This window comes from Passer domesticus, chromosome 2, assembly GCF_036417665.1.
Source record: "Passer domesticus isolate bPasDom1 chromosome 2, bPasDom1.hap1, whole genome shotgun sequence".
NCBI classification, from domain to species: Eukaryota; Metazoa; Chordata; class Aves; order Passeriformes; family Passeridae; genus Passer; species Passer domesticus.
The window spans coordinates 87,423,259-87,450,625 of record NC_087475.1 but is presented as its reverse complement, the minus strand read 5'-3'; the positions used below and the strand labels follow the sequence as shown (position 1 = coordinate 87,450,625).

Sequence of the window (27,367 nt, the reverse complement as noted above, 5' to 3'; positions counted from 1 at the left end):
AGTAGACAGATGAAGTTTGCAAGGGAACATAAAGAAAATGTGGCTATGCATGTAGATACGTCTGGATTTTTAGAAATTCATTCCATCCAGAACTGCCATTTATTCTATGAACAAAAAAGGCAAAGGTGGAGAACTTTATTGAATTCCCATCTTCCCCAGATTGTTTTACAGCCACTACTGGAACTCACTGAAATTTATTGTTCTCCTTGTCTGAACAAGACAGGAAATATTTCTAAAACATTTTCCCCAAAGTAGCTTTTTTTGGTAGAGCTTTTATTTCAATTTTATCAATCATATTGCCTTTCTCTTTGAAGGATGGGGTATGAGCTGATTAATTTTTTTTCCATAATAATAAGAAAGAAAAAAATCAGTTTGAATGTATAGAGGAAGATCACACAGCTATGAGCTACATTTCCTGAGAGACTAACCTACACTTTGCCTATTTATCTATATGCATTTCTATTAATGTGTAACAATGTTCTTGTACCTGCAGTGCTCCTGCTGTCTACAGTCGCAGTGGGACTTTCTATGGCCATGGGTATGATGGAAGCAGTGCCCACCTGTGCTTCAAGCCCTTGCTTTGTACTGGTCATGAAAGGAAAGTGAATTATTTTAGTGTGCAAGAACAGCTCTGAAGTAAGGGTTCTTAGCACTGACTGAAAGCAAGATCCAAACCATGTTGGAGGAAAGTAGGACAAGATTCATGTCGGTTTTGGTTGACGGGATTCGAGTCAGAGAACTGCAGTTGTAAGGCAGGGTCCTAAAGGCCGACCTTCAATGGCAACACTGGTGCCCTCCCCTTCAGGCTGCTTTGAATCCTGTCCTTTGACTTCCCCCTTTCTTTGACTGTCCCAAACACTCACGCAGGCCCGTGGATTCCATTCTTGATGCCGTGTTCACCGTGTCCCCGAAGAGGCAGTACCGGGGCATGGTCAGCCCCACCACGCCTGCCACACAAGGCCCTGAAAGACACGTCAGCTGCGTTACCCCAATGGCCCCGCATAAATCTAGGGGTTCACTGACAAACAGATCTCATCCTCTCCTCTGATACTCAAAAAACCTATTGGAAATACAGAAGAAGATTTTCTAAAGATCTCATTGGCCTTGGTGCTTGCCACAAGCAGTCCAAAGTTAAGCATTGCTCTGGATTTCATGCTGGTGTTTCATGTCTGAGAAAGGTCGTGTGTGGTAGGCCCTCGGTTCACCATTATCTGGGAGAAATTTGTTCTGAGTTCATGGAAACTGAAGAACAATCATAATCTCATTTTAGAAAGGTCTTTTTCTATGTGAGAAAACTAAAGTTCAGATCCTGTGACATGCCCTGTAAGCTACTGAAACAGGATTAAAAATCAGCCTTGGGACTCCAGAGGTGCTGGCAGCACTCTGGACCACCCTGTGTCCCCTCCTTGGAAAAGAAGACACTGTTAGCTGGCCTGTCTAGCCAAGACCTCTTTTTTCCCTCTTTCTCATTCTTTATCCAAGATCTGTTCAGTTCCTCAGTAGCTTCCAAAGAATCATTGCCAAGTTGTCAGGGAGAGGTATGTGTGCAGGATCCTTATGATCATGCACAGACTGGGAGATGTGTGGAAGCCAAACACCACAGACAATTTTCATCTGGGGCATTTGGCTTAGTTAATGTTTAGACTCCACTCTGAAAGAGGAGATGCTAAATTTCATTGCCTACAATAGAAAATATCGGGCCTGCAAAATAAGTGCAAAAATGAAAATAAAAAGCCATGTGATAAGGTGTGGAGCTTCCTGCAGACAAAAGGCAGGACTCTGTATTTTCCATCAGAGCCATTTATGAGATATGCCTTTTCAGGCTTTGCCTGTCTTTTCAATGCCATGATCCTTCTGAATTAGTACAACAGATGTCTAGGAAATCTTTCCCCATGCAAGATTACAAGAGATGTGAACACTGTACATCATCAACAGTACCTGAAATGATGCTATAGATTAGGGTTCATAATATAAAAAGGTTAAAATATTGGGTTTAAAACAGTAATAATATAAATAGTAGCAATTGTGACCTAATTTAGAAGCAATCAGTTACTTAGTTTTGCACAGGGCAATTTTATGCTGATTTTAGCATTATTTTAAAGAAATGGATCCTTTATATAGTTTTCAGATCTATCTTAAGGATAGTAAAACTCCACTGCTGCAACTTCATAAGAACCCCTCTTGCTGTGAACTCTGAAAAGTTGTTGCTGCCCAAAGTTGCCGGATTTTAAAATACTTCATGAGGATGCAAACTCAGAGGTAAGACAGATATTGACTCCTTTCTTTCTGATGAATCACTGCTTGATAAAAGATTTTTTAAAAAGAGAGAGGAAGAATGGTTCATAGAAAAAATATTACAAGGACTTGAGCAGCATGGATCAAACTGGATAAAACACAGCAGGAAGAGACTGCTGGATATCACAAAAACCTGATTTAAGGGGGTTTCTTTTCAACTGTCAGTGTACCTCAGACAAAACACTGTTCCTCAGAATCTCCTACAAGTTAATTCCCATCCTTATGAGTACTCTCTAACTTGTTTCAAGCTTTTCAGGAGAGGAACTATTAAACTTCCTCACTAGAGGAAGTTTAATTCAGATTTTCATCTATTGGCATTTCTATACACAACTGTAAAGGCACCATTGATAGTCTCAGCCTAGGACCTTAGATTCCCTAACTGGTCTTTATTGTGTGCATGCTAATAGACATATACACAAAAAAAGGTCTTGTTGGAGACTTCTTATTCATGCTTCAGTAAGACACTTCCCTGGGAAAATGCTATCTCACAAAACAGTGCCTCTCTTCTTTTTGTGATGATAACGTGACAGCAGCAGTCCCAAATCTCACTAAGGACCAAAACTCCTTCTGTATTAGGTGATGCAAGGACACAAAAAGGTGGCTCCTGTTGAAAAAACAGCCCTCACTGAGGAGGCTTTGCACTCCATTGGTTAGAGCGTGGTGCTAGGAACACCAGGGCCATGGGCTTGATCCCTGTATGGGCCATTCACTCAGGAGTTGGACTCCATGATCCTTGTGGGTTCCTTGCAACTCAGAGCATGTTATGATACTGTGACTCCATTTTAAGAAGCACAAATAAAGGCAGATGAGCTTCTACTATAGTCAGTGGAGACCAACTCAATGTGGTCAACTGAGCCATAAGAGCTTTTCCATTCCTACAAATGAACAGCATTACATGTCCTCAAAATGACTGCAGGCTCCCTAAAAGTCCTGGAAAAACCTCCGTGTGGGTGCCTGAATTCAGGTTCCCTACTCAGTTAGTGCAATTACCCAGCCACTTCTGCACAAAGCTCACAACATCGGAGAGGCAAGATTTTTAAGGTGGGGTGTTATCTTTCTAGAATACTGCTTTTAAGTCTGTCCCATTACAGAAGGTTCTCAGCTCAAAACCAACCCTACCATATAAGCATTCCCAAAATTACACATTCCCTATGGTGAAAGCATCTAAGACTTAATGTGCTGACTGCCCTCACCTCCTGTGTGTGTTCCCCCTTTTCCAAAGAGCTTCAGCAGAAAGCTAAGAAAAACTTCCAATGGTAAATCTCCTACAGTTACAAGTCTCAGAGGAAACCAGACACCCTGTGATGAGGACATTATGACCTAGTTGTTTAATTACAGAGGTCCATAGGTTTGCTTTGAAGTATCTCTGCCAGGGCTTGCAAGGGTCAGTTAACGAGAGGCTCTGGCTAAGACTCTGCAAAGACTATCAGCAGTGCTGCAGAGTTTAAGAGCCAAGATCAAAGTGCAGGGCTGACTGCCAGAGAGCCTGACTGATACACAAACCATCTTCAGCCTCTGTGGAAGAGCTTATCTTCTCACCACTGCTTTGGCTGACTGTCCTGCTCCAGCCCCAGCATGGATAATGGGGAAAGAGCTGAGTCAGCCAAGTTATCCTGGACCTGCAATGAACTCAAGAGAAAACAGACAAGATTCCAGGATGTGTTTAAAGTAGGGAAGAAAATGCAGACCTAGCACTGATTGTCTTGTCCTCTTTGCCTTACCCATGCATTGCCACAAGTGGACCACGGACATGAGCTATCAGAAGTTCCCAGAGGTGCAGCTTTCCCTTGGGGTTGAAAAGGCATGGGCAGAATGCATTTACTGCTTTTTCTGAGAGGGCATCATGAGCTCTTCTTGGCACCAGTTTCCAGAGAGCAGCTGAAGGATGTGACTGGGGTCATGCCCTTTCTCCATCCTTTCCAGTACAGTGAAAGTGTCAGCCAAGTTCTCCTCTCCCCCAAGAGCTTCCCCAAGGCTTTCATGATGCTGATCGTTCCCTCTTCATTCATCTTTTCTCAGGAGAAACAGGGTCTAGGGTTAATCAAACTCAGCTGTCAGCTCTGTGGCTTGGAGAGTTGGTTTGCTTTGGAACATGTGTTTGCGGCTGCTCCCATGACAGTATGATGCTGCCAGATCTGTGCAAAACAAGATCTGCAGAGTCCTCCGCCCTCTTCCCCTCACACCCAATACAAGAGTGAATAGCAATTCTGCTTTCCAGATATCCAGAGTTCATAAAAACAACAACAAAAAAATATTACTACCCCCTGTAGGCATCATCTAGGGATGTATTTTTTGGCCAACTGCATGGGAGATACACTGCATAACTGCTGTCAACAGGCAGCAGCAGATGCTGCACAGAAAATTCCTCTCTTTCCATGTTGAAAATATGCTGCTGGTGCTCCAGAGACTCCTGCTCTGGGCAAGACAATCTGCAGCCATAATCTCATCTAATTTCTGACAGAGTATAAAACACACAGTGCTCCTGCAATCATTCCTGAATGCTTTACACTTCTATGAAGGGTCAACTAAGAATCACAAACTTCAAACAAAACAGTAGGGAGATGTGTTTTAGAGATAACTCCAAAAGAGGATCTTATAAGATCTGGGAACCATAATATTGATTTTAACTCTGCTAAAGTTACAGCTCTGTTCTTGGGATATTCTGACTGAAATACTTCCCTTATTCTGCTTCTGTCTCCCAACATGTACATCAGGGACCAGGATATTGACATCTGCAAAATGCTTGCATGCTAAAGCTCCAAAAGCCTGGATATTATCAGATAAGCAGAAGGATAAAACCCCATATATTATTGGGTCAGACTCCTGGGCATTCTTAGTCATTGTTTGGCTTCCCACAGTGGGCACCACCTGGTAGTTTAGAGGAAGAGGCAGGAAATCTGGTGACAAACAGCTGGGGAAAAAAATCTATTAATGGTTGTCTAAAAAATGTACAGAATTATGAAGGTTCATATATATTATACAAATACTGATTCATGATTATATATATATATATATATATATATATATAAAAGGAACTACTTCCATTCATTTTAAACAAGCAACCTTTCTGTTGATTGAATACATTATGACTTCTATGTCAGAGATGATGTTTTCTTTAGAACGTAACCCTTTCTTAAGAGCTGTATCACTTTTTTCTTCCAGTATATCCTACCTGTAATAAATATCTCCAATTTTTTTATGCTTTCACTTTATATGCCAGTGTTTCTGTGCTTTTTCATTTCAGAACAGAGTTGCAAAGACATCACTGCTGTCCCACTTCTGAAGGTTCTATGTCGCATTAAAGAGTTATCCATATGATGAAACCTTTGTGACTAACATGCCAGATGTAGTTCCTGGCTGAGAAGAACAAAAATCCCTCCTTAAAATAATGCTAAACCACTTTCCTCCACAAACCCTCTCTGGGTTTTGTTTTTTCACTTTAACTGCCTTGTTGATGTAGAAGACTTTAAAGTGTCTTGCAAGGGTGTTTTTTTTGGAGGGCAGCAGTTGAGAAGGAACTCTCTGATGTTCAGTTGCCTACCTGTGTGCAGCCCAATTCGTATCCTGAGAGGAATGTCTGGCATGTGCCTCATTTTGAATGTTCCCACAGAGCTGAGGATGTCCAAGGACATGTTGGCAATTTCAGCTGCATGCTTGTTTCCATTCCGTTTTGGGAGCCCTGAGGCAACCATGTAGGCATCACCAATTGTCTCCACCTAGCAAATACCATCACATTAAGAAATAAATATAGAAATTGAAAAAGATGGAAAGGAAACAAAAACACAGAATAAAATTACTTCTCACCTTGTAAACATCATGGTTTCCAAGAACAGCATCAAACAGAGAGTAAAGGTCATTCAGAAGGTCAACTACTTCAATGGGTTCACTGAGGGCTGAAATGGATGTGAAACCCACAATGTCATTGAAGTAGATGGTCACCTGGTCAAAATACTCCGGTTCCACAGTGCCACCAGTCTTGAGGGCTTCTGCCACTGAACTGAAATAGCAACACAAAAAAGAAGGCAGGAAACAAACCCTTTTCTAGTGCATGCTCAAGAGCTCAGACTCTTGTTTTTCTGTGTTCAGATCTTCCACTATATGGCTGTAACCATCATTGATTAGAGTTTCTTACTTTGATTTGAAGGTGCTTGTCAAAATTGATGGCCAGGTCTGTAATGTTGCTCATTTCTGGTGTTGACCAGACTAGATATGGGCTTGTTTTGGGGTGGTTTTCATTTGGTTTCCTGGGGATTTTTTACCACTTAAAGTACCAGTACTTACGGTGGAAGCATTTGTGACAGCAGTTTTTCTGTCTTCTGTTTTTCAACCTCTAGCTCTTCAGTCCGCTCGCTGATTAAATCTTCCAGGTTGCTTGAGTACTGCTCAAGCATCCTGAGCATTGAGTCAATGATATTGGTCTTTTTCCCTTTGTTGATGGTTTTGAACTGGAAAATTAAATTGGAGAGTTATTTGTTTGTCTCTTTACACCACTGTAACACTCAGAGTTTGGAAAGGAACAAAAAGCAAACATTTCTTTGGAGGTGTCATGCTAAAGACTGGATTTTTCAATGGCAAAAGTTTAAAGATAAGGAAAAGGTGAATTAGAAGGTGAATTTGCATCAATCAGTGAGAATTAGATGAAACACAACCTTACATTAGTTGTCAACTTGTACATGGTTATGGAATCTTGCCAGGTTGCAGGTTTGCAATCCCCTTTATCCCATGAACAATCTTTAGGGTAACTTGCAAAACTTTGCATTCAGAGGCACAAAGTTCAGGCTGTTAGCAACACTTACAACCTTTTTACATGTTACAGCACTTAAATCCATCTTCTCACACTGACATGCATGTGTACTGCCACCTCCATTCCCAGTTCTTCATTGAGATGTGCTTTCTCCTTCTGACCTGAAGTTGAGCTGCTGGAACTTTTCAGATAATTTGTGGCTTTAGAGGCTACCTTAGACTCAACAGTGGAGTCAGCAGGTTCAAAATTCTTCACGGCTTCATAGAAGCAAAAGGTAAAAATTATGGATATTTGTTTACCTGTTTTGAGGAAATGCCCTAAAATTGAGTCAGGGAAGGTTTATATTGGATATTGATAATTTTTTTTTTTCACAGAAGGGGTTTGTAAAACCTGTTTGGAACAGACTACTCAGGATAATGGTTGGAGTTACCATCCCTGGAAGTGCTCAAGAAACATGTGGATGTGGCACAGGAGGACATGGTTTAACAGCACACATGGTGGTGGTACAGGGTTGATAATTGACTATCTTAAAAGTCTTTTCCAACCTTAATGAGTCTATGATTCTATGACCTTATAAGAACACAGGAACTACATTGCTTGATCAGAAAGGAGGGTTATTTTCCCAGTACCTGTCCATGATATTGGCCAGGTATGTGGGAACCACATAACAGATGTGTGGGAAAACTGTTTAAAGAGGCCTCAGGTACAGTCATATTCTCCAAGTTTCCACCAATCTAGAATTGAGTGACCTCCTATGCCAAATGTTGTATCTTTGTCTTTAACAGTCTTTGGTGAATTTTCCTTACAGTTACCATTTAAATATTTTAGAAGATTAAAAGAAAAATAGGTCTGAAGGTGCATAATTTGCAAATCTTTCATCTCCATGAGACCATCTGTGCAGGTACACTGCAAATGAGAAGACATCAAGCCCATGTCCAGAGTGCTTCATCTCCCCTAAGTCAGGACAAGTCCAGGGCTCTGCAACTTCTCCATTCTTGAATAACTGAGTTACAGAAAAAAAACCAAAAAAAAAACCAAAAAAAAAAAACCAACCCAACAAAAAACACCAAACAATAAAACACTTCCCTGCCAAGAACAAACAATAGGATTACACCAGCTTCTTTATTTACTGACCTTATGAAATACCTCCTCAAAGGTTGGACGTCGTTCAGGGGCTTCAGCCCAGCATTGCTTCATTACCTGGATGCATGTCAGGGGGGCTACCTCAGGAGCTATGTTTGGGCGACACAGGGGAGGGGGCTTCTTCACTTTCTTTATAATTTCTGTGGCAAGAGAAGAATGGGAAGAACACTGTAAGATGGAGGGCCTTGATAGGGGTAAAGGACATGGACCTTTTCTTGTGTCCCTGGCTTGCTTCTTCAGCTGTCACTCTTAGTCCTTAGTACCCAGTCTGTGCCAAATGAAGCTGGATGTTTCTGCTTTTCTGTGTCAGTAGTCTCTTGAAGGATTTAAAGAAGATTCATGTCTCTGGAGAACCAGGTTATGAGTAATAAAGTGGCTGGATTGGGTAAGGATGTGTGACAGATGGATGTGTGAGCCTGCAGGCTTGTATTTAATTAAATTGCCTCTGGCTCTCTCCACCAGGACCTGCAGTCTTCTAAGACAGCAGAGGTTTATGGCTGAGCCCAGACAGGAAGGATACCAGCCTCTGGTGCTTCATCATTAACTGGGAACCAGGACGTAGGAGGCTGCTGGGAGTGGCGACAGTGGAAAGTATGTTAAGGGGGAGAGGTTGAGTTCAAAACAGTGTCTGGGAAATTACTCCCTGTCTAGAGCTCCCTTCCTAGAAATGAGGCTTGTAAGGAATTGGGCTTGGGTTTCCAAGCCCTGAGAAGTCAGCCTTTTAACACCCACCAAAGTTATGGTATTTGACATCTTATTTTGTTCAGTGCAGAGCAGACAAACAGAATGAAAACCTCTTTCTCTGGCAGGAGTCCTGCTGTTGCTGAGTACCCAAAACTTTTCAGCATTTACAGCTTACTTTAAAGATCTTTGGCTCATCTCCCCAGACTCCTCCAAATGAACCAATCAAAACATCTGGCCCCAATATTTCCAGGGGCAACCAAGGGGAAATGCCTTCCCCAGATTGTTTTAAAGTTCACAAGTGAAACCTCCTTAGGATTGAGACACAATGAGTAGAAATTCATCATTTTATCAGGTTAGAAAAGAGGACTGAACTGTGTTCAACATTTGCTGGAGGTTCTGCAGGGAGGACAAGGTGGGGGGAACCTGCTAATTACATCATAGTCTACATCATAGGTCCAGCTCTGATTTATGGAGTGGGATACATCATTGTCATTGCATTGTGACAGTAGCTTCAGGCATAGAAAAGTCAGGGCCCCATTTTCAAGCTGTACAGGCACATATTGAATTGTCATACCCCACTTTATGATTGTTCAGCTTAAAATATGTTGAGAATGGGCTGTCACTGAAATCAGCTAATTTTAGATTGTTGTCACTCCCTCCCTGTTTAAGTGCTTGTACCCTGACTCTGACTGCAGTGGATTTGCTCTTCCCATGGATGCACAACATGGTTGCACCATGAGCAGCTCCTAAAGACTTCACCTGTTTGCTGTTCCTGGTATACATAAGCAAAATGATGTCACAAAATTGATCATTTTGACCTCTGTTGAGGACAGAGTCTCTTTGAAAAGGAAAGGATTAAGGACAAATAGATGGGCAGATGGACGAAATAGGATGTTGACAAGGGGTGCAGCTCAAAAAACTTCAGCCTCCATTATGCACAAAAAAGGACCAATGAGTGGGAAGCAAAGGAGTTTCTAAGCTATGGGAAGTTCTGCCCTCAGATTTCACCCCACACAATGATGAAAAGTCCGAGTTTGCACAGGGAACTGGAGATACTGCAGAGGCCTGAAGCATCCTGGGGAGCATGCAGAACCCTGATCCCAGTGAAAGCAGTGATGAGACATGTACAAAGGCTGTGATGAGAACCACACATTTTGATGTTTATTATGAATGTTGTGTTGAAAACAGACTTCTGCCACTGAAAAAAGTCATGAGACCAATACATTATTGCCTCATTAGTAAGAGGGCTTGGCCAGGCCTTTTATAAAGTGCTCTGCACAAAGACTTAAAAATACACTGTAGTAGTTGCCTACCTTCAGCTGAGAGTTCTGATGTGCAGTAAGGTGGACCCCGAGCAACAACTTCTTGTAGGATGATTGCAAAGCTGTAAATGTCCCCTTTGATTGTGCCTTTTCTGCGCATATCTGGGTCCCTCAGTAACTCAGGAGCTGTCCAGAGCAATTCTAAAAAAATTAGAAAGCATCACATTTCTTACACTTTAGCTCAGACTATTGCAAAGCAAGTGCTTAAATGAATATCTTATTCAGTCATTTGATGAAAGGTTGGAAAATACTATATAATATAGGAAATCAAATATTTTACTTCTAGTGGTGTGTTAAAAATACTAAACTTCTGCACTGAAGAAAAAAAAAAAAGAATTTTCCAAGTTTTTTTAAAAACTGCCACACCAACAATTTGTATCATATAACACCAGCCATGAACTTCAACATAAGAAATCATCTCACCCCTGCCAGAAGCTTTCACGCAATTTTTTTTAATTGAAAATGTTCCTGAGACAAAATATTGGCATAAAATCTGGAATTTCTTGTTGCAACAGTTGTTGATCTTTTACAAAACAACAATTAACAACATATTTTCTGTAGTTCTTTTTAGATGAAAATAGTTTCTGTAAAAGCAGTTTGTGACAATCTGATGCACAGTCTTTACAATCCAATAGTTCAAATGACAAAAGACACAGTTGTAAAATATATCTAGCTTCATGAAGAAATGAATCTTCAAACTGAGATTTTGTTACCCTAGTAACTGTGCATTCTGAGTAATGGGGATATGGAACATCTCTGCCACTGCAAATGTGTTTGTCTTCTGTAATGGAGAAGAAGAAAGTCTTCTGTCTGACAGCTGCCCTATCTGAGACACTGAAAAGGTGTAAACATCAAATCCCATGACAGAGGGATCAAACTATGAAATGCTATTGTAAAACAGGTTTCAAGAATAAATTGGAATACCAGAGGAACCCCAAAACAATGGCCACGTGAAAGAAATCTTGTCCAAGTTTCCAAACCTGGTCCCATGAGGGCAATTCTTACATGGTGGGAATATCATGTGACAGCCTTTGGTGACTGGCATGTAGAGGACCTCTTTCAAAGAGACCTACATAATTTTGTGGTTTAGATGACTTATTTTAACAAGAAAAACAGTCTTTTCATTTGGGATAACATAAAACTCTAAATATAGGATTGGGTCTAAGGATGTGAAGCCATTCTACTGGCTACATTTCTACAGAAATTCAGTGCTGATAAGATTTCAGGGACAATTCAGTCCTTCTCCAACTACAATGAGCTGAAGTTCTGTCACTGCTTACAGTAAAATGTATTTTCTCTACCACATTACTCTGCTATTCGCTTCACTTTCAGGCAGTCTGAGAAAACCTTTGCTTACCCTTTCTTATAACAATGCGTGGTATGGAGGAAACAAGATGTAGTGAGATTGAGCATGAAAAGCCTTGTGTGGCCACTGGCCTGCAATTGTATTAGGACAAAAATCTCTTAAACCAATGGACAAATGTTTAAAAAAAAAATAAATTCTTCATCACACCTACCTTCTGGGGATGGTTGAATATAGGGGCATTTCTGTGCCTCTAAGATCTCATTGTAACCATAGTCAGTGATCTTCAGAACAAACCGACCATCCACAACACAGTTACGAGACTTGAGACGTCCATGGGCAAAATCTCGGTGATGCAAATATCTGATTCCCTATAAAACACAGAAGAAATCCAAGATTGATCCTTAACAATTATCTTATCCATCAGCACTCAGAGACACCAAGCCAATTTGTCACCTCAGATGGCATTAAATGCAGCATTGACTCTATGTCAAATGCAGTAATGATTGAAACAACAAACTATGAGAGAAGTTTAGAAATGGATTAGGCACATGAAATAGGTTTGTCTGGACCCTAAAGCAGTAAAGGTCTGACAACTTCAGGAAGAGTCAGATGCCTCCTTCTGTAGCCCTACGTCTCACTGCACCCAGAAGTTCTGCTTTTAGGCAAGGATAAGAAAGGGGACACAAGTGTTACTAAATGTTTAGGTCAGAGGAAGTCACGAAGAGCTGGGTGCCACTACCCATCTCCGCCAAGGAGGTTCATAAGGCGGATCACAGACTACAAGAATGGTTCTGGTGGTCTACTCTCCGGACTCCACCTGTCCCAGATTAGTAGTTCACCATCAAGACATGAGAACATGGAAGTGTGAATGCTGCTAAAGGGACCATATGTGCAGCTATCCTGTGTCAGGGGATGGATACTGTTTGGTTCTATGGTGGATGCATTTCTGATTTACGACAAGAAAGGGCCTTTGCAAAAAAAAAAAAATTGTCACAAAATTCTGTTCTAGGTGATCAGTTGCAGCCTGATACGTAGTTTTAGCCTCTTGCCCTGCTGTGTGGTTGTAGTTCTATTACCCCAAATGGTGCTTCTCTCAGATGGAAACAAAATAAGGATAAGGAGTCTCATTTAAAGACCGATACAATTACATCCAGATTTGTTTTCTCTGTGTTATCATAAAAAACCCAACATTCTGATTCAAATATCTTAGTCATCATAAAAGTCCCCTTCAGATCATGCCTCAGCAGGAGCAATGGATTTACTTTAATTAGATCCATCACAAGAGAGGACTTGAACATCCAGTCCAGTTTCATATCCTCATTTCTCAGCAAGTCCTCCAAGCTGCCTCGTGAGCAGTACTCCGTCACGATGGCAAAGATGCCACAGTCTGAGAAAAAGCCCAGGAACAGATTCACATTTTCATGACGCAGATCCTTCATCTGAAACAAGACAGTGAATCAAAGTGAGACCAGGTCAGCCAGGCATCTGCTTGGTAGCTTCTTGGTATCACTAGATGCTCTCTTCACACTTGTACTCCCAAACAGCCTTCCACAAAAACATGGGGGCACAAACAACCTCTCTGATACTTATTTTTGATTACTCAACACTCTTTTCAAACTTTGTTTTCCTTAGTCTATCCATTATACACGGAAAGCAAGATAGCAAAAGCAAACTAAACAGAAGTTTGTGTTTTGTTTAGACAAACTATATTGAATCTTTCACTAGGCCAGAATGGCTTTGCTGGGTAGATTGAGTTCAGCATGTGGATCTTTCTCTGAACTGGAAAAAATACCATACCTAGAGAGTCCAAAGTCATCTATCAATGGTGTCTTTGGAGACATGCCCTGGTAAATTTGTTTCTTTTACACATGTAAAAATGCCACTGCTATGTTAGTAATAGCTGTCAACAACTAATGCCCTTGAATTTGAAAAACAAGTATGCTTTATTGTCATTTGTAACAATAAAATTTAAAACCAAAATTAAGCATCTGAGAGGCATCTTAGGTGGAAACAAAGCAAACTTTGGAGAAATGCACAACTGTGTCTGTGTCACACTGTTAACATATAATCATACATGAAAATATCTACCAGTGTCTCACACTATGGAGGGAAGAGTTCCCCAAACCACCCTGCCTTTGCAGGCAAGGTCACTTGAAGGATTCATTGTACATTTAACACTGCACCAGCTTGGAAGTGGCAGGTCTGGGGTGGGGCTTTACAAGCTGCTGACTGACATATGGATCTATGATAAATTTGTCAGATGCAGTTGTGCATGGTCCACTCTGCCACATTTCACCAGACAAGACTCATTGGCAACCACAATGCATGATTTAATGGATAGACATGAGACAAGGGCAACAAACACACCCTGAAGCCAAAACCACCCCCTGAGAAACCTTCCCCCACATATCATCATCCCCTATCCCTACCTTCCTTAAGATGTTGGTGGAGCTTTGCCTCAGATTGTGAACTGCTCCTGTCTCAAATTTTTTCAGCCACACCTGGTCTCCCTGTCCACAATCACAGAATCAGAGAACGGTTAAGGCTGGAAGAAACCAGTGATGGACCATCTAGTCCAACCTCCCCTCTTAAGAAGGGTTATCCTAGGGCACATGACACAGGAGCGTGTCCAGGCAGTTCTTGAATATCTCCAGTGAGGGAGACTTGACATCCTCCCTGAAAAATCTGTTTCAGGTCTTGGTCACCTGTACAGCAATGGTCTTCCTCATGTTCAGGTGGAACTTCCTGTCCATCAGTTTCTGCCTTTTGCCTCTAGTCAACCGAGAAGAACCTGGCTCTGTCCTCTTGACACCCTCCCTTCAGATATTTATAGACATCAGTGAGGTGCTCTCTCATTTTTCTCTTCTTGAGGCTGAACAGGCCCAATGCCCTCAACCTTTCCTCTTGAGAGAGAAGGTCCAGTCCCCTAATCCCAACACAGGTGGGTGACTTACAGAGCAAGTCTCTGAGCAGCAGATAACATTGGGATCCGAATCTGAATTTCAGATCCTTGACTTGGAAAGTGGCTGGGGATTTTTAATGTTCTTGGCAACACATTGTTTATATACGGAACTCAAATAAGAATATCCACAGCAAACCTTGAAAAAGGGGTGAGGCAGAACCTTCACCTGGATCACAGCTTCATGCCTGTAAGGTTTCTTAGTATCTGATAAACAGCAATAAATTGACTAAAAAGGAAAACAACTCTGACCAGAGCTTTTCTCTGGCATTAATGATTGATCAAATTTATTTTGCACCTCTTCAGGAAAAGTAACCATGCCATTTTTTTCAAAAAGTTGCATTTTTGGGAAAAACCTGATGGATGGGGTGAATTTTCTTGGCTATTGCCTCTGCGTAAGCTCCATGCAGTCCTATTCTCACAAAGGGGAATTTGAGCGTCCATTTGCATATTTGGATCCTGTCTTGCAATTAAGTTCCTTATTAGACATATCACCAAATAAAGACTGTCTTGTAAGAAAGGTTCTTTATGGTGCCACCACCTTAGGTGGTGACTTCTCTGTCAGGACCAGACTGGCAGTGTTACATGTGTATGTTGAATTTTCCCATCCCACATGACTCCAAGTGTCAGGGTGAGGTCTGGGACAGATTTGCCTTAAACACTGCCAAGTCCGTGCTTGGGAGCAACTTATTTTCATACTTAGGGTTTGTTCAAACTATCTCCATCCTGGGACCTAGTACTGCAGCCAAATACTTTTCCCTCTGGAGCAGTCCAGTGAACAGCAGCAGTGAGAGAAGGCTGCATGAGGTTCCTACCTACCTCATACAAAGCCACATTGGAGGTTTCATGGGTGGCAACCGTGCTTTTCAAGGAAGCGGAGCGGGTTACAGATATCAGGCTTCTGTTCTTGGCTGCTATGCTGTTTGTATCAGTCAGACTGTCCAAGGTCAACCTCTGGAAGGCAAGGAAAGCAGGTGCTAGGCAGCTACCATCTTCGGGTGTAAACCTCCACTCCAGCTCTGCCCTGCAGTGTGGATTTCTGGGTAGGGAAATAATGGGAGTGTTCCCTAGCAGATCACCAGCTCTGGGTATGAGCCAGAATGGACCTGGAATGGTTCCCAGTATATTTTAATGCAGACACTTTATTTTAAAAGGTAAGATGGTTTATCTTTTTTGGGAATGCCCTGTGGTACACTATCCAACCTCAAGAACAAGGAATAAGCCCTAGCAGCTAGAAGAAACACAACCAACGCTACAATTTTACACCATCATAAAGGCTCTGACATCTAATCTGAGACTAAAAGCACTCAGCATATGGGAAATTTTCTAATGTGCAGGGGAAAATGACATGAAGAAGTGAAATGACCCTTCCAGAACTTTATGAGTATGAAAATATCAGACAGCATATCTGTTCTAGAGTGTTCCACCGGATTCCTTTCATGAATAGAAGGACTCACCTTTCTATGTAGCTCTGGGTTGATGAAGACAAGGTCATCCAAGGTCAGTATGATCTTGTTCGGACCCCTGAAAAGCTGGTTGTTCAAGATACTCTGCCTGCAAGAGTTGGAAAGCCATGGTTATCAATTTTAGGTAGTGTGTTGGGTCTGACCAAGGTAACATTTACAGCCCTTACAGTGCTGTGCTTTGCATTGGTAGCTGAATGGATGTTGATAACAGACCAGTGTTTTGGCTACGGCCAAGCAGCATGTCCTTCTGACATTCCTTCCCCTCACCAAAGGGGATGGGAGTGGGCAAGATCCTGGGAGGGCACACAACCAGGGCAGCTGACCCAAATTAGCCAAAGGAATATTCCATACCACATGACATCGGCTCAGATACATAAGCTAAGGGAGAGAGGGGGAAGGGGGACATTTGTGAGTTTTCAGTGTTTGCCTTCTGAAGGAACCGTTATGCATGCTGAAGCCCTGCTTCCCAGGAAGTGTCCAAACATTGCTGCTTATGGGAAGTAGAGACTGATCTGTTTCCCCTGTAGCTCTTGTGAGTGCAGATCTCTGCTTGTTTATTTGTTTTTGCTGTAATAAAACTGCCTTTTCTCACCCTGCTGGTCATTCTCCATCTTATTCTCTCCCCTGTTCCAGTGAGAAAGGGAGTGATAAAGCAACTGAGTGGGCACCTGGTACCCAGCCAGAGTCAACCTGCTACAGGTAGGTAGCCAGTTTACACCTCCTCTGAATTCCTCACACCTGGCTTCCCTGCTCTATTGGACCCTGCCTGCAGTGCTGCATTCAACTCTGAGGCCCCTGACTTAGGAAGGTCATGGACCTATTGGAGCAGGTGCAGAGAAGGCCATGAAGATGATCAGAGTGCTGGAGCACCTCTGTTGTGGAGACAAGCTGAGAGAGCTGGGGCTGCTCAGAAGAAGGCTTTGGGGATTCCTTAGAACCCCTTCCAGTGCCTAAGGAGAGGAGCTACAAGAGAGCTGGAGAGGGACTTTTGACAGGCGCATGGAGTGACAGGACAAGGGGGGATGGCTTCCAACTGAAAGAGTGCAGGTTTAGATTATATATTAGGAAGCAATAATTTTCTGTGATGATGCGGAGGCACTGGCAGAGGTTACCCAGAGACACTGTGCCAGCCCCACCCATGGAAGTGCTCAAAGCCAGGTTGAATGGGGCTCTGAGCAGCCTGGTGTAGCTGAAGGTATCCTTGCCCATGGCAGAGTGGTTGGAACCACAGGATCTTTAAGGTCTAAAATAGTGTGGGAGTGGGAATGGGTGTTGGTGAAAGCAGTGGACAAATCACAATGCCTTGGCTTGGACTTAAATCCCAAATCATGAATTACCCATTTCAATATGGATAGCAACAAAAGCTATCATCTCAAAGGGTCTTATCACAAATAGGCAACTGGATTGAATTTGCTTCCAAATATTAATTGGATGTGTATGTAAGCCATATTTTGTTTTGCTCACTTTTATTTGCCATATCCCAAATCATTCTCCATTAGGAGGCAAAACCAAGTTTTATTAGTCCAACTGGTCTGGTCATGAGCAAACCACATTTAGGCACACCAGCCCTTCTTAGGGACTGAAACTGAAGTGTAGTTAATTTATAAGTGTAGTTAATTTATAAGAGCTGCCTGCACACAATTTACTGTCTAAACATGCATGTAGCATGGTGCATTTTAAAGCACAGAGCAAGATGTGCCCTTGTAATGGTCACAGGTTTGTACAGAGGCAAAAGCTGCAAGGATGAGCAGTATGTCACATGTGACATCACATCGCATCATTTTGATCCCATTGTTTCAATGGGATCATTGTTTCAGGGTATAACACTGAGCACAAAGCAGCAGTATCTACTAGACAGACAAAACCTCTCAACCAGGAGCAGAAAAGGGAAGGGAAGTCTCCTTCAATGCCACTTCTTTTGTTTAAGGAATTTTGTTAACAGTACAGCAGATGACTGATCTGCACTCTCCTAAGTGTTTCCCTGATGAAGTGGACGATAGGGATTACTTTTGTTGATGTTACTGTAGAAGGACACCACCACATAAAACAACCCCAAATCACCATAATTCACTTTTCCTCTCTATGTATCATTCTGGACATTTTAGAGGAGCACAGGCAGCTTTTTGAAGCTCAGAGGAAGCCTTGGCCACATAACCACAGGCTTTACTTGGGATGACATTTCTCTAAACACACTGTCCCAAGCCACCCAACTCATCTCCATGAAAAAAATCACCACTTATGTACCTTTCACAAGTCCATCTGAAAAATCTTGCTCGATAAATCACATCCTCTCCCTAAGCAGGGAGGAAAGCATCCCTCTGCCAAAATCTAAGCAGAGAGAGTGGAGTGACTCATTTAAGGTCATGCAGCAGATCCCTGACAGAGCTAAGACCAGAGCTTCCACATTTCAACTCAGACCATGCTGTGGTTTAAATTTAGTTCCAGACATGCCCCTTCCTAATATAAATTACTGAGTCATACTGGACTTTTTCTTCCCTAGCAGATGGCCATACATCTTTTCTCATGACCAAGCTTTCCCAAGCACAGCCTGGTGCTTGTGGAAGAGCTTACAAATAGAGTAGGCAGAAAGATTGTTGTTTATTTACTTAATTGTGGAGGCTGGTGGCCAGGGAACAGAGCAGGGTTTCAAAGAGTGGGTGGGTGGAGGCAACCTCATCAGTGTCTGCAGATCTATCAGAAGCAGCTGTGAAAGCGGGGGAGCTGTTTGGGGTGTTCCTTGCTGGGTGGCCCTTACATCTGGGTTTGGAGGGATGATTCAGGAGTGGAGACAAAACATATCTCAGAATTATTTCAGAGGCAAAGTTGGAGGGAACAATCTAGGAACTCTGCTCTGCTGAAGTCATTGCTCCTCAGTAAATATGCCTTCTAATTTCAGTCTATTTTCACTCTAAGTTCGGTGATGTGGACATCAATAATTAGAGACAAACTACTTCAGGGGCTATAGTGACCTTGCCAAGAGCAATACACAGCTCCTGGACCAACCAATCCATTCTGGCACATTTCTACCTTGGATATAGAGTTGGGACACAGATGTGACATGCAATTATGGGAAATTATTCTTTCCCCAGAACACTACTGCCTTTACTCCAAAGATCTCATGCCCAGACCAACACATATATAATGGGAATGACCTGGGAGCTGAGCCCCAGGTCCAAACAGCAAGTGAATCAATTTGATAATAAAGATGTACCCTAAATATATGCTTCAAATTCTCTCCAGTGGTATTTTCTTTCTTTTTAGTACATGAAGAAAATGCAGAGGGTCAGCCTCACATGTTTCATAGGAAACATGATTATATTAAAGACAGAAATTCAGGAAAGAATGATCTGGAGTCAGAAAATTACTTGGTTTCAACCCTTGTGTTCTCATAACAGATTCCTGTCTTTGGTTTAGATGACATCCTTTGCACTTCTAAAGTGATAACCACCTTCCTAATGCTTCAGAAACATCCAGCAGACTGCTGGAGCAGTGGAAGGGTGTGAGGACCCTTTCCTTCAGGAGGAAGGAGCAGCAGAAGCAATGTGGTATGAACTGACTGCAGTCCCCATTCCCTGGCCCCTGTGCCACTTGTGGGAAGGAAGTAGAGAATTTGAGAGTAAGTTAAGCCTGGGAAGAAGATGTTTTTAAGATTTTGTTTTATTTCTCATTATCTTACTCTGATTTGATTGATAATAAATTTAATTTCCCCACATCAAGTCCATTTTGGCTCTTGTGGCAATTGGTGAATGATCCCTTCCTGACCACATCTTGACCCATGAGCCTTTTGTTGTATTTCCTCTCCCCTGTCCAGCTGACGAAGGGAGAGATAGAATGCCTTTGGTGGATGCCTGGCATGCTGCCAGGGCCAACACACCACAAATGTAAAGAGATACGTGTCTGGAGAGCCAAGAGCAAAATCAGACCTTCTGAGTGTGCACAGTCTAAACTGCTGGCTAAAGCAAAAGCCTCACACAACAAAAGTTGCACCAACTCAAATACGTGTTGCAATTCTCACCTGATGAGAGAAGCCAGGCCCACAGCACACAACACCAGGACAAATAAAAGCATTACTCCCAAGAAAATTAGTGCAGGCTCAATCCCTGTGCAAAGGTGGGAAAAGGATCAGCGAATTAGAAAATCATTTTGATTTAGGCAATAATATTAAAAACATCAATATCAGGCCATTGGATTACAAAGTCAAATATACAACCAGGAGAATGCCAGAAGACAATTTCAATGCAATGTTTGTTTACGAATACACAAATACTTACTAACTTGGCATGCCTAAGATTTCAGCTATGCTAATTATTTATTTCCATGCACTTTCTTTTCCCTAAGCCAGACTTAGAGCTCTGGACCAATGGAAAAATAGTTTTTCTTCAAGTAAATAAAAAGACTCACAGAGAAGTATTACATTTTAGAGGAAGCTTCTGCAAAGTTCATAACTTTTTAACATTTGGCCCTTTTCTCTTGAGGAACTGAAATGCTGAAAAGTCTTTATCATGTGGTACCAAAGTGACAGCCAGGGTGAGTCACTGGCCCATCTGGGCTTTTTCATTCTCTGCTGCAGATTTCTCATGCTGAAAAGAGAAGAAGGGGAGGAGCAGCAGAAGGTTGATGTTTTCCTCAACACATCCATCAGCAGAAAGTACTGGAGACAGATTCTTTGCTGATGAGTGTGTTTACTAGAGAGCTAAGGGAAGCTGATATGATTGCATAAGCTAAATTCCAGTGGGAACTGTTTCCTGGGTCTGTGTCTTCTGTTTTGTAATTTTTCTTTTTATTCTGTTTGTATCCAGAGATCTATAAACACAAACCAACATGAAGAAATTTGGGTTGATGGAAGGCTCATGATTTTTATGTTACACTGGCACCTATCTGCAAGCACTGAGACCTAGATCTTTCCAGTAAAAGCTGAAGGCATTTTTGAAAATTGGTATTTGTTTCAGGAAAAGTCAGAGCATTTTAGCTGAAATTTCACTGCTTCAGTCTAGGGCCCCAGGCCCTGACTGTCCTCACACAAACACAGGAAGAGGTTGCCCATAAAGCTGTGGCCACCCCATCCCTGGCAGTGTTCAAAATCAGGCTCCATGAGGCTTTAACCAACCTGGTCTAGTGTGGGATTGGAATAGATGGACAGCCTTGAAAGGTCCCTCCCAAGCCATACTATACTTCACAACTAACCAGAAGTGAAAGTAACCTAATTATGAGCTTATGGGAAAGAGCAAACATACAGCATGCTTGAGGGAACTTACAGGATTGAGTTAAAGTCATTAGGGGATGCTTTAATTGAACTGGGAGTACATGAAACCTCTTACAGGATCTTTAAGAGGATGTGCAAACATGGGTGAAGGGAGAGATAGAATGGGTCAGGAATGCTCAAGTATGTGAGAGGATGGGGATGCTGGTCACACATAAACATGTTGTGCATCTTTTGCAGGCACTTGATCAGTGCAGTCATTCTCACCCTCTTAACCCCATCTACATTTTTTCCTAGGTAATCTGGGCTCTTTGACTGTGTATGACATTTACAGACTTTACATCAACCTAACTAACAGGGAAGGTAAGTCCTGGAGGCTTCAACCCCTGAGAGACTGCAAGTCTGGAGTCTGCTCCTGCAGAGACTGAAGGGTTTGAGGGATGGCTATGGGGGAATTTAGGTTTGGACCATCTACCAGAGGATTCATTTGTGAGTCTGAAGGAGTTGAGGCTGTGAGATCTGGTATCAAGCTTGGAGCCTAATTATGAGGTGTACCAAAGCAGCACCAGGCCATTTCTGATGTCCATGTCCCAGCAGTGCTGGTTGTGGGTAGTGGTGCCTGTAAAGACATAACTCTCCTGTATGTGTTACTCTGCCAATGCCTGGCTGTGTCTGCAGTGTGTGTGTGTGTCCATGTCCTGGGAACACCAGCTCAGCCCTGCTCCTGGTGAACCTGGAGTTAGGAAAAACAGCAGCCTGACAACTTCACATCTTACAGCCCTCCAAGGCCAACTTCATATAAAAGATAAAGTGAGGCTTGTATTTAATTCTAGCCATAAAGTTCAGTCTCTGAATTCTAGCAATCATAATAAATTACTTTTTAATTGACAGATGCTTAAATCTTTATGCCTTTGTAAAGGTATGAACATAAAATCCAATATCTCTAAAAATCAGTGGGATTTTTCCATAGACTGCAATGAGATGTTAAATTGCTGCATTGTTCCTTGGGACAGTGCAAAGTTAGATACATGATAGTATTATACTTATCTCTTCTACTGCTTGCCAGTTGCTACGAGATCAGCACATCTCTCATTTTCATAGAGTGACACTGATTTATGTGTCAGCTCAGTTATGGCTAAACTAAGGAGAATGGTTTTCTTAGCTACTGAATGAAATATTCCATAGATGTTGTTAATTTCATCTGTTAAAGACATAACCTGGAGCAATAGGTGTAAATGCTTAGTATTTTAAGTAAATATATCAAGAGTAGATTAAGTACTCTACCCTGAGATTTTGGCTTCCTTGTGAACTTTAAAACGGCACAATAGTTGCCTCAATTTAAAAACAATAGGTAAACCCATTGCCCAGTCTGACAAACCTAGGAAGCAGCACAGATATCTCTGCCCCCAGGCTTTGATTACTACCTCTGTTATCTATAATAACTCAAATTGTTTTGAGTAATGATTATAATTTTTTCTCAATGAGATGAGTTCTGATGGTCCTTCACTCCTCATTGCTACCTGAATAAAGAAGCAGGGGTGAACAGGCAGGATGCTGAAAGCATCTGCTCTTGTGCAGCTCTCTTAGGCTGCCTTCAAGGCAAATCCTCTTAGTGCCATGTCTCCCAGAAGGACAGAGACACAGTGCTGGGTGCAGCCTCTGTTATATAATGGTTACTATTAATATTGGCAGGTGATGAGTGTTAGACCCAGAAAACCCTTTCAACATATAACAGTGGTAACAACTTTTTTGGCCCAGGAGAGTGGTGGGATTAATGGCTCTGGAATTGTTGAAAAAATTGTGTAGATGTGATATTTAGTGGTGGGATTGGCAGTGGTGGGGTAAGGATTCAATGATCCTAGAGGTTTTATCCAATCATAATGATTCTATTATTCTATGATCTAACAAGCAATAAGAGAATATCGTGGATCAATGGTGTTACCTCTGCATAGGATTCCCATTCTAAACAGTGTGATGACTGGGCATTTTTATACCACATCCTTGAAATTAGACTTTTCTGGTTGGGGAGTTCTAATTTATAGGGGTAACCACTTGGAGTGAGAGAAAAGATGAAAGAAAAGAGAAGCATGAACTCAATGCCATTTCACCCTATTTTTGGTTCTTTTTTTCTTTCTTACCTTCAGTGCAGAGAACATCTGGATCAAACCAACAGCTGGAGTCTGGTTTGGGTGGAACTTCATTGGGAAAGTGGATGGCCTGGCCTAGGGGCAGCACAGAGCCTGAAGACATGTCCAGCAGGTGGGTTGGGAAAAGCTGGTTCCCATGACCATCTGTATCCAGTATCACATAGTTGTTCAGCCCCTTCCCACAGCTGTCTGTCTCTACCTGGTGACTAAATCCAGGGAAGCTGAAGTTTTTTGTGTACTCAGCTATGTTGGCTCCTGAGGCCCTGACTCCTTTCTTCCGTGCACTGTCCATAGCCATTGCCATGAAGTAAATGGCATCATAGATTGTTCCAAAAAGTGGAGAAACCTAAAAATACAGGAGAAATTGAGGATAAACATCTCCTAACCTTCAGTTTGAGACTGGTGGCAAAAATATTTTCCCCCTGGCTAAGTTGTGAACTTAAATACTGAGACTCAAGAACATTAAGGCTCACAGAGTAATGGGTTTGAGGAATCTTAGGTTGAAGGTAGACCCAATATATGCATTACTCTGAATATCTGTCTTTTCTTATGGTGGATTCACAAAATGCAATTTCAAAATATTTTTAAAACCACACAAAATTGCATTATGATGGAAAAAGCCAAGGTTCTGAGCCTGATGTTTGGCTGAAATGTATCACAAATTTATCCTGCTGCAAAACTCTAAAATATCTTCTACAAATAGAAGATCAAGGTCAGAGGCTCCATATCAAGACAGGAAAGGTGTGTCATGCCCAAGGAACTGATCTTCTTTGTCAGATTATTTATCCTAAAGATGCAAAAAATCCCACAGATTTTGCAGAGCCACAGCAAACTTATTCTGTGGGGTAACAGAGCCTTTTCTGTTTGCATTGCTCCCTTCTGTGCCAGACTTGATTTAGGAAGCTTTAATACAAATGGTGACTTTTGCAATCACGTGGTCATTCACAGCTGGTAGGTGAAGAGAGATTTTAGCCATAGCCAAGTGAGAAAAATGAGGAGTGCTCTTGGGAGCCACAGAATCTGACATTTGTGAGATTAATTGATTGGATGTAGATATCTGAAATGAAGAACCTGACACTCAATACAGTTAACCTGGGCTCTCATTAAAGTGAAGGGGAAGAAATTAATGCTTTCAAGACATGATTCATCTCCTTCTAAAGTATATCTGTGCAGATCTGATAAATTATGCCTTAAAAGTACTTGTAATTTTTTGAAATGTCATAAGGAGATTTGAAGAATAGCTCATCTGACTCCTGTATCTCTTCACCAGTATAAGATTCTCCAATTTTTGTAAATGTTCTCGAGGTAAAAACTGATTTGGTTTTTAATAGCCTACAAGTGACTTTCAGATAATCAAGCTGACAAAGAATTACCTTGACTATAGTGCTAAAAGAATGCAGCAGCAATGGTCTTAAATATTTCCCTCTAGAAGCATCCAGTATTTCTTTAGTCTGTCTCATCCCCTCAAATTGTCAGTCATATGGACATCTTGATTCCTTACAAACTCCATAGACTTAATCTACCTTAAGAAATACCTTTTCAATTCAAGTCCATTGCAGCTAGCACACAGCAAACCAAATCTGAGAGCCTCTGACACAGCCCCTTTCTCTTAAATTCCCATAATGGTCCTACAGGTCAACCAAGTGAGTAATATTGCCAGACATCTGGGAAAAGTGACCTTTCCAGATGAGTGCAGACCACATTCAAATTTCTCTGTATTTTTCTCAAAATGAAAGTGTGCAGTCTGGATTGACTCTTTCCTGTATTTTTTTGTAACTATTGCTATGTTTCCTATTGACAGGTCCCAGGAAATCCCAGGAGAAAGAATATTTACCTGTGTGGCTTCCAAGTCCCTGATAATTTCACCACTTTCTTTAGCTTCCCTGAATGCGTCATAGAAAGTCCTTTCTCCAGACTCCAGCGTGATGGTCAGCACAGCATCATAAGCCTCCCGGAGCTTGCTGTCATTATCAAAGACACTGAATGAGTTGTTTTGGTAAGGAAGACTGTACAGCAAAGTGTCATAGGGAACAAAGATGTATCTTCCATCTGCTAGTCCCATTTCCAGAGCTTTTGTGAGTAAGGCTGCCTGTTCCTGCCCTCCGATGAGAACAGAATGCATGCACAGGAGTATAACTGCAACACAAGGACAGTGGAGAGTGTTAGTAATCTGCCTGGAGCTTTCAACATGAAATAGGTCTTCCCCCCCCCCCCCCCCCCCAATAAAAGAGCTGCCTGAACTACTGTATCAGGTCAGATTCTGATGTTATGTGCTGAGGAAGCTGAGAGTCACACCTGTTTTGTTCAGCCTCTGGAGTAACACCTAATAAAGGAGGTTGTGGGTGTTAACCATTTCTGGAGCTGTAAAGAGGGAATGAAGTTTTGACAGAAGTGAGGCACAGTTGGGCAGTTGTGGTCATTGTTGTCATTGACCAAGACCTGAGCTTTTACTCTGTGTGCCCTGAACTGACAGACACCACACAGCTGTAAGCAGTGCCCAACCTCCAAATGCTCACCCTACTACCAAATATACAAATTTTAAGCTGACACAATGGGGCTATGTTTAAACATCTGGTCCATGCTTGACTGTCCCAAAGTCTGTGCCTTTTCTTGCAAAATGTCATGGGGCCAGTGTTTGGTGGGGAGATCTGAAATACAGGACACAGGATCAAAGCAAGATTTTTGATATTGATATTGATTTTTGATATTCCACAATATAAATCACCTTTAATATAAAACCTTCCTATAAACTCCTCTTTACTCAAGCCAAGCACAGAAAACCATCTACAAAATATTTTTTTCTTCAGACAAGTTGGACCCAATCTTTCAGGTTGTAGTAGATGATTTTGGTCTATATTCATCACATACAAAAATGCCCAGCATTCTTTTATGTTAAGCCCTGTCTGCATTAGGATCAGAGATAAAATTCTGCTTGACTTAAATCACTTTAAGTTTTCATTCTACACAGTATGTCTATTGGGTAACAATGCAATCCTACCCTGGGGAAACAAAAAAAAATTAAAAACAGGAATGACACTCAAAGCACTTACTTTTAATGTTATTAACTTTTTTAATCTCGTTCCAGGTGTCTTCAATACCTTTTTCTCCCTTATGCACGGATGTAACAATGCCTACAGGTAGCCCGTGATTCCTGAGGGCAGTTGCTGACTCCTTGGCTGTGTACATCCAAATATCATCAGTGGATGCAATGATGCCAACATGAGCCCACTTAAAATATTTCATTATTGTAAGCAAAATTTGGGTTGGAGAGGGCAGAGTTCTTGCAAATGCATTATGGCGGATGGTGGAATCCAGCTTATAATTGATGCACATCCATGAGAAGATAGCTTTATCCCAGTTTTTCCCTAAATGTGCAGCCACCTCACAGAATCCAGGGTTTAGAGGGCCTATAAAAGCTGAGGAAAGTTTTTCAAAATCAACAAATCTAACCAGAGCTCTTGGAGTCTCACATTCTTCTTGCAGGATCACATAATCCAACCGGTGGCCAAGATCTAGTGAAGGGTCTCTGCTTATTCGTCCCACAGCTAACCTGGCAGCCACATGGGGAAAGGCTTTGGAAAAGAAGGGGTCACAGTTCCAGGGTCCAAACAATCCAATTTTAAAGACAGAGCAATGTGCAGGGGAACAAAGTAGGATTATTCCAAAGAGCACCCACCAGAGATCCTGGAAAAATGCCTTGAATGAATTTTCAGTGTTGAAGTGGTGCTCTCTGATGTGCCTCAACAGCACCCAGGGGGAGCTGTGAGGACCCCACAGGAGAAATGACATTGTTTCACAGGTGGGTAGATCTGCACCAAGCTCTTCAGGAAGCCAGGCAGAGCATTACCAGCTGCTGGAAGGAAAGCAGATTACGTTTGCCGTTCACCATATGTGTTTGTTCCATGCATGTAGGTACAGCTGAGTCAGCCCAAACTTCACAACAGCTCTCAAGGCACAAGTCTTTGAGGAGCCAAACCCACACACAGACACACGGACTTGCACCACATCAGCCCCCTCACCATGCAGAAAATTGTCTAACCAGTGTCAGACGTGCATTTAACCCTTAAATGCACACTTACATAAACATTTTCATATGCTTTG

The 27,367-nt window shown here is 42.0% G+C and overlaps 1 protein-coding gene and 1 long non-coding RNA gene across 4 annotated transcripts in view; one reads left to right on the top strand and one right to left on the bottom strand.

The window, feature by feature from the left end:
* Positions 1–27,070, bottom strand: part of LOC135294489 (retinal guanylyl cyclase 2-like) — a 40,682-nt gene extending 13,612 nt beyond the window's left edge. The window contains exons 1-15 of the mRNA XM_064409816.1: positions 26,317–27,070; positions 25,101–25,402; positions 23,258–23,612; positions 19,935–20,019; positions 15,911–16,007; positions 15,273–15,407; positions 13,924–14,004; positions 12,757–12,933; positions 11,706–11,862; positions 10,180–10,329; positions 8,174–8,322; positions 6,577–6,740; positions 6,100–6,292; positions 5,837–6,011; positions 864–962 (exon numbers count right to left, since the gene is read on the bottom strand). Of these exons, the coding sequence (XP_064265886.1) occupies positions 864–962; positions 5,837–6,011; positions 6,100–6,292; positions 6,577–6,740; positions 8,174–8,322; positions 10,180–10,329; positions 11,706–11,862; positions 12,757–12,933; positions 13,924–14,004; positions 15,273–15,407; positions 15,911–16,007; positions 19,935–20,019; positions 23,258–23,612; positions 25,101–25,402; positions 26,317–27,055 (3,058 nt within the window). The 5' untranslated portion in view covers positions 27,056–27,070. The remainder of the gene's footprint in view (positions 1–863; positions 963–5,836; positions 6,012–6,099; positions 6,293–6,576; positions 6,741–8,173; positions 8,323–10,179; positions 10,330–11,705; positions 11,863–12,756; positions 12,934–13,923; positions 14,005–15,272; positions 15,408–15,910; positions 16,008–19,934; positions 20,020–23,257; positions 23,613–25,100; positions 25,403–26,316) is intronic.
* LOC135294490 (uncharacterized) lies at positions 527–9,012 on the top strand. 3 transcript variants are annotated; one of them, XR_010356584.1, is made up of 4 exons: positions 527–1,178; positions 2,122–2,259; positions 7,169–7,313; positions 7,414–9,012. It is a non-coding gene; the product is annotated as an uncharacterized LOC135294490 (long non-coding RNA). The 3 variants fall into 3 exon arrangements; XR_010356586.1 differs by having other exon boundaries at positions 527–1,188; XR_010356585.1 differs by having other exon boundaries at positions 527–1,538.
* Positions 27,071–27,367: the final 297 nt, after the last annotated feature.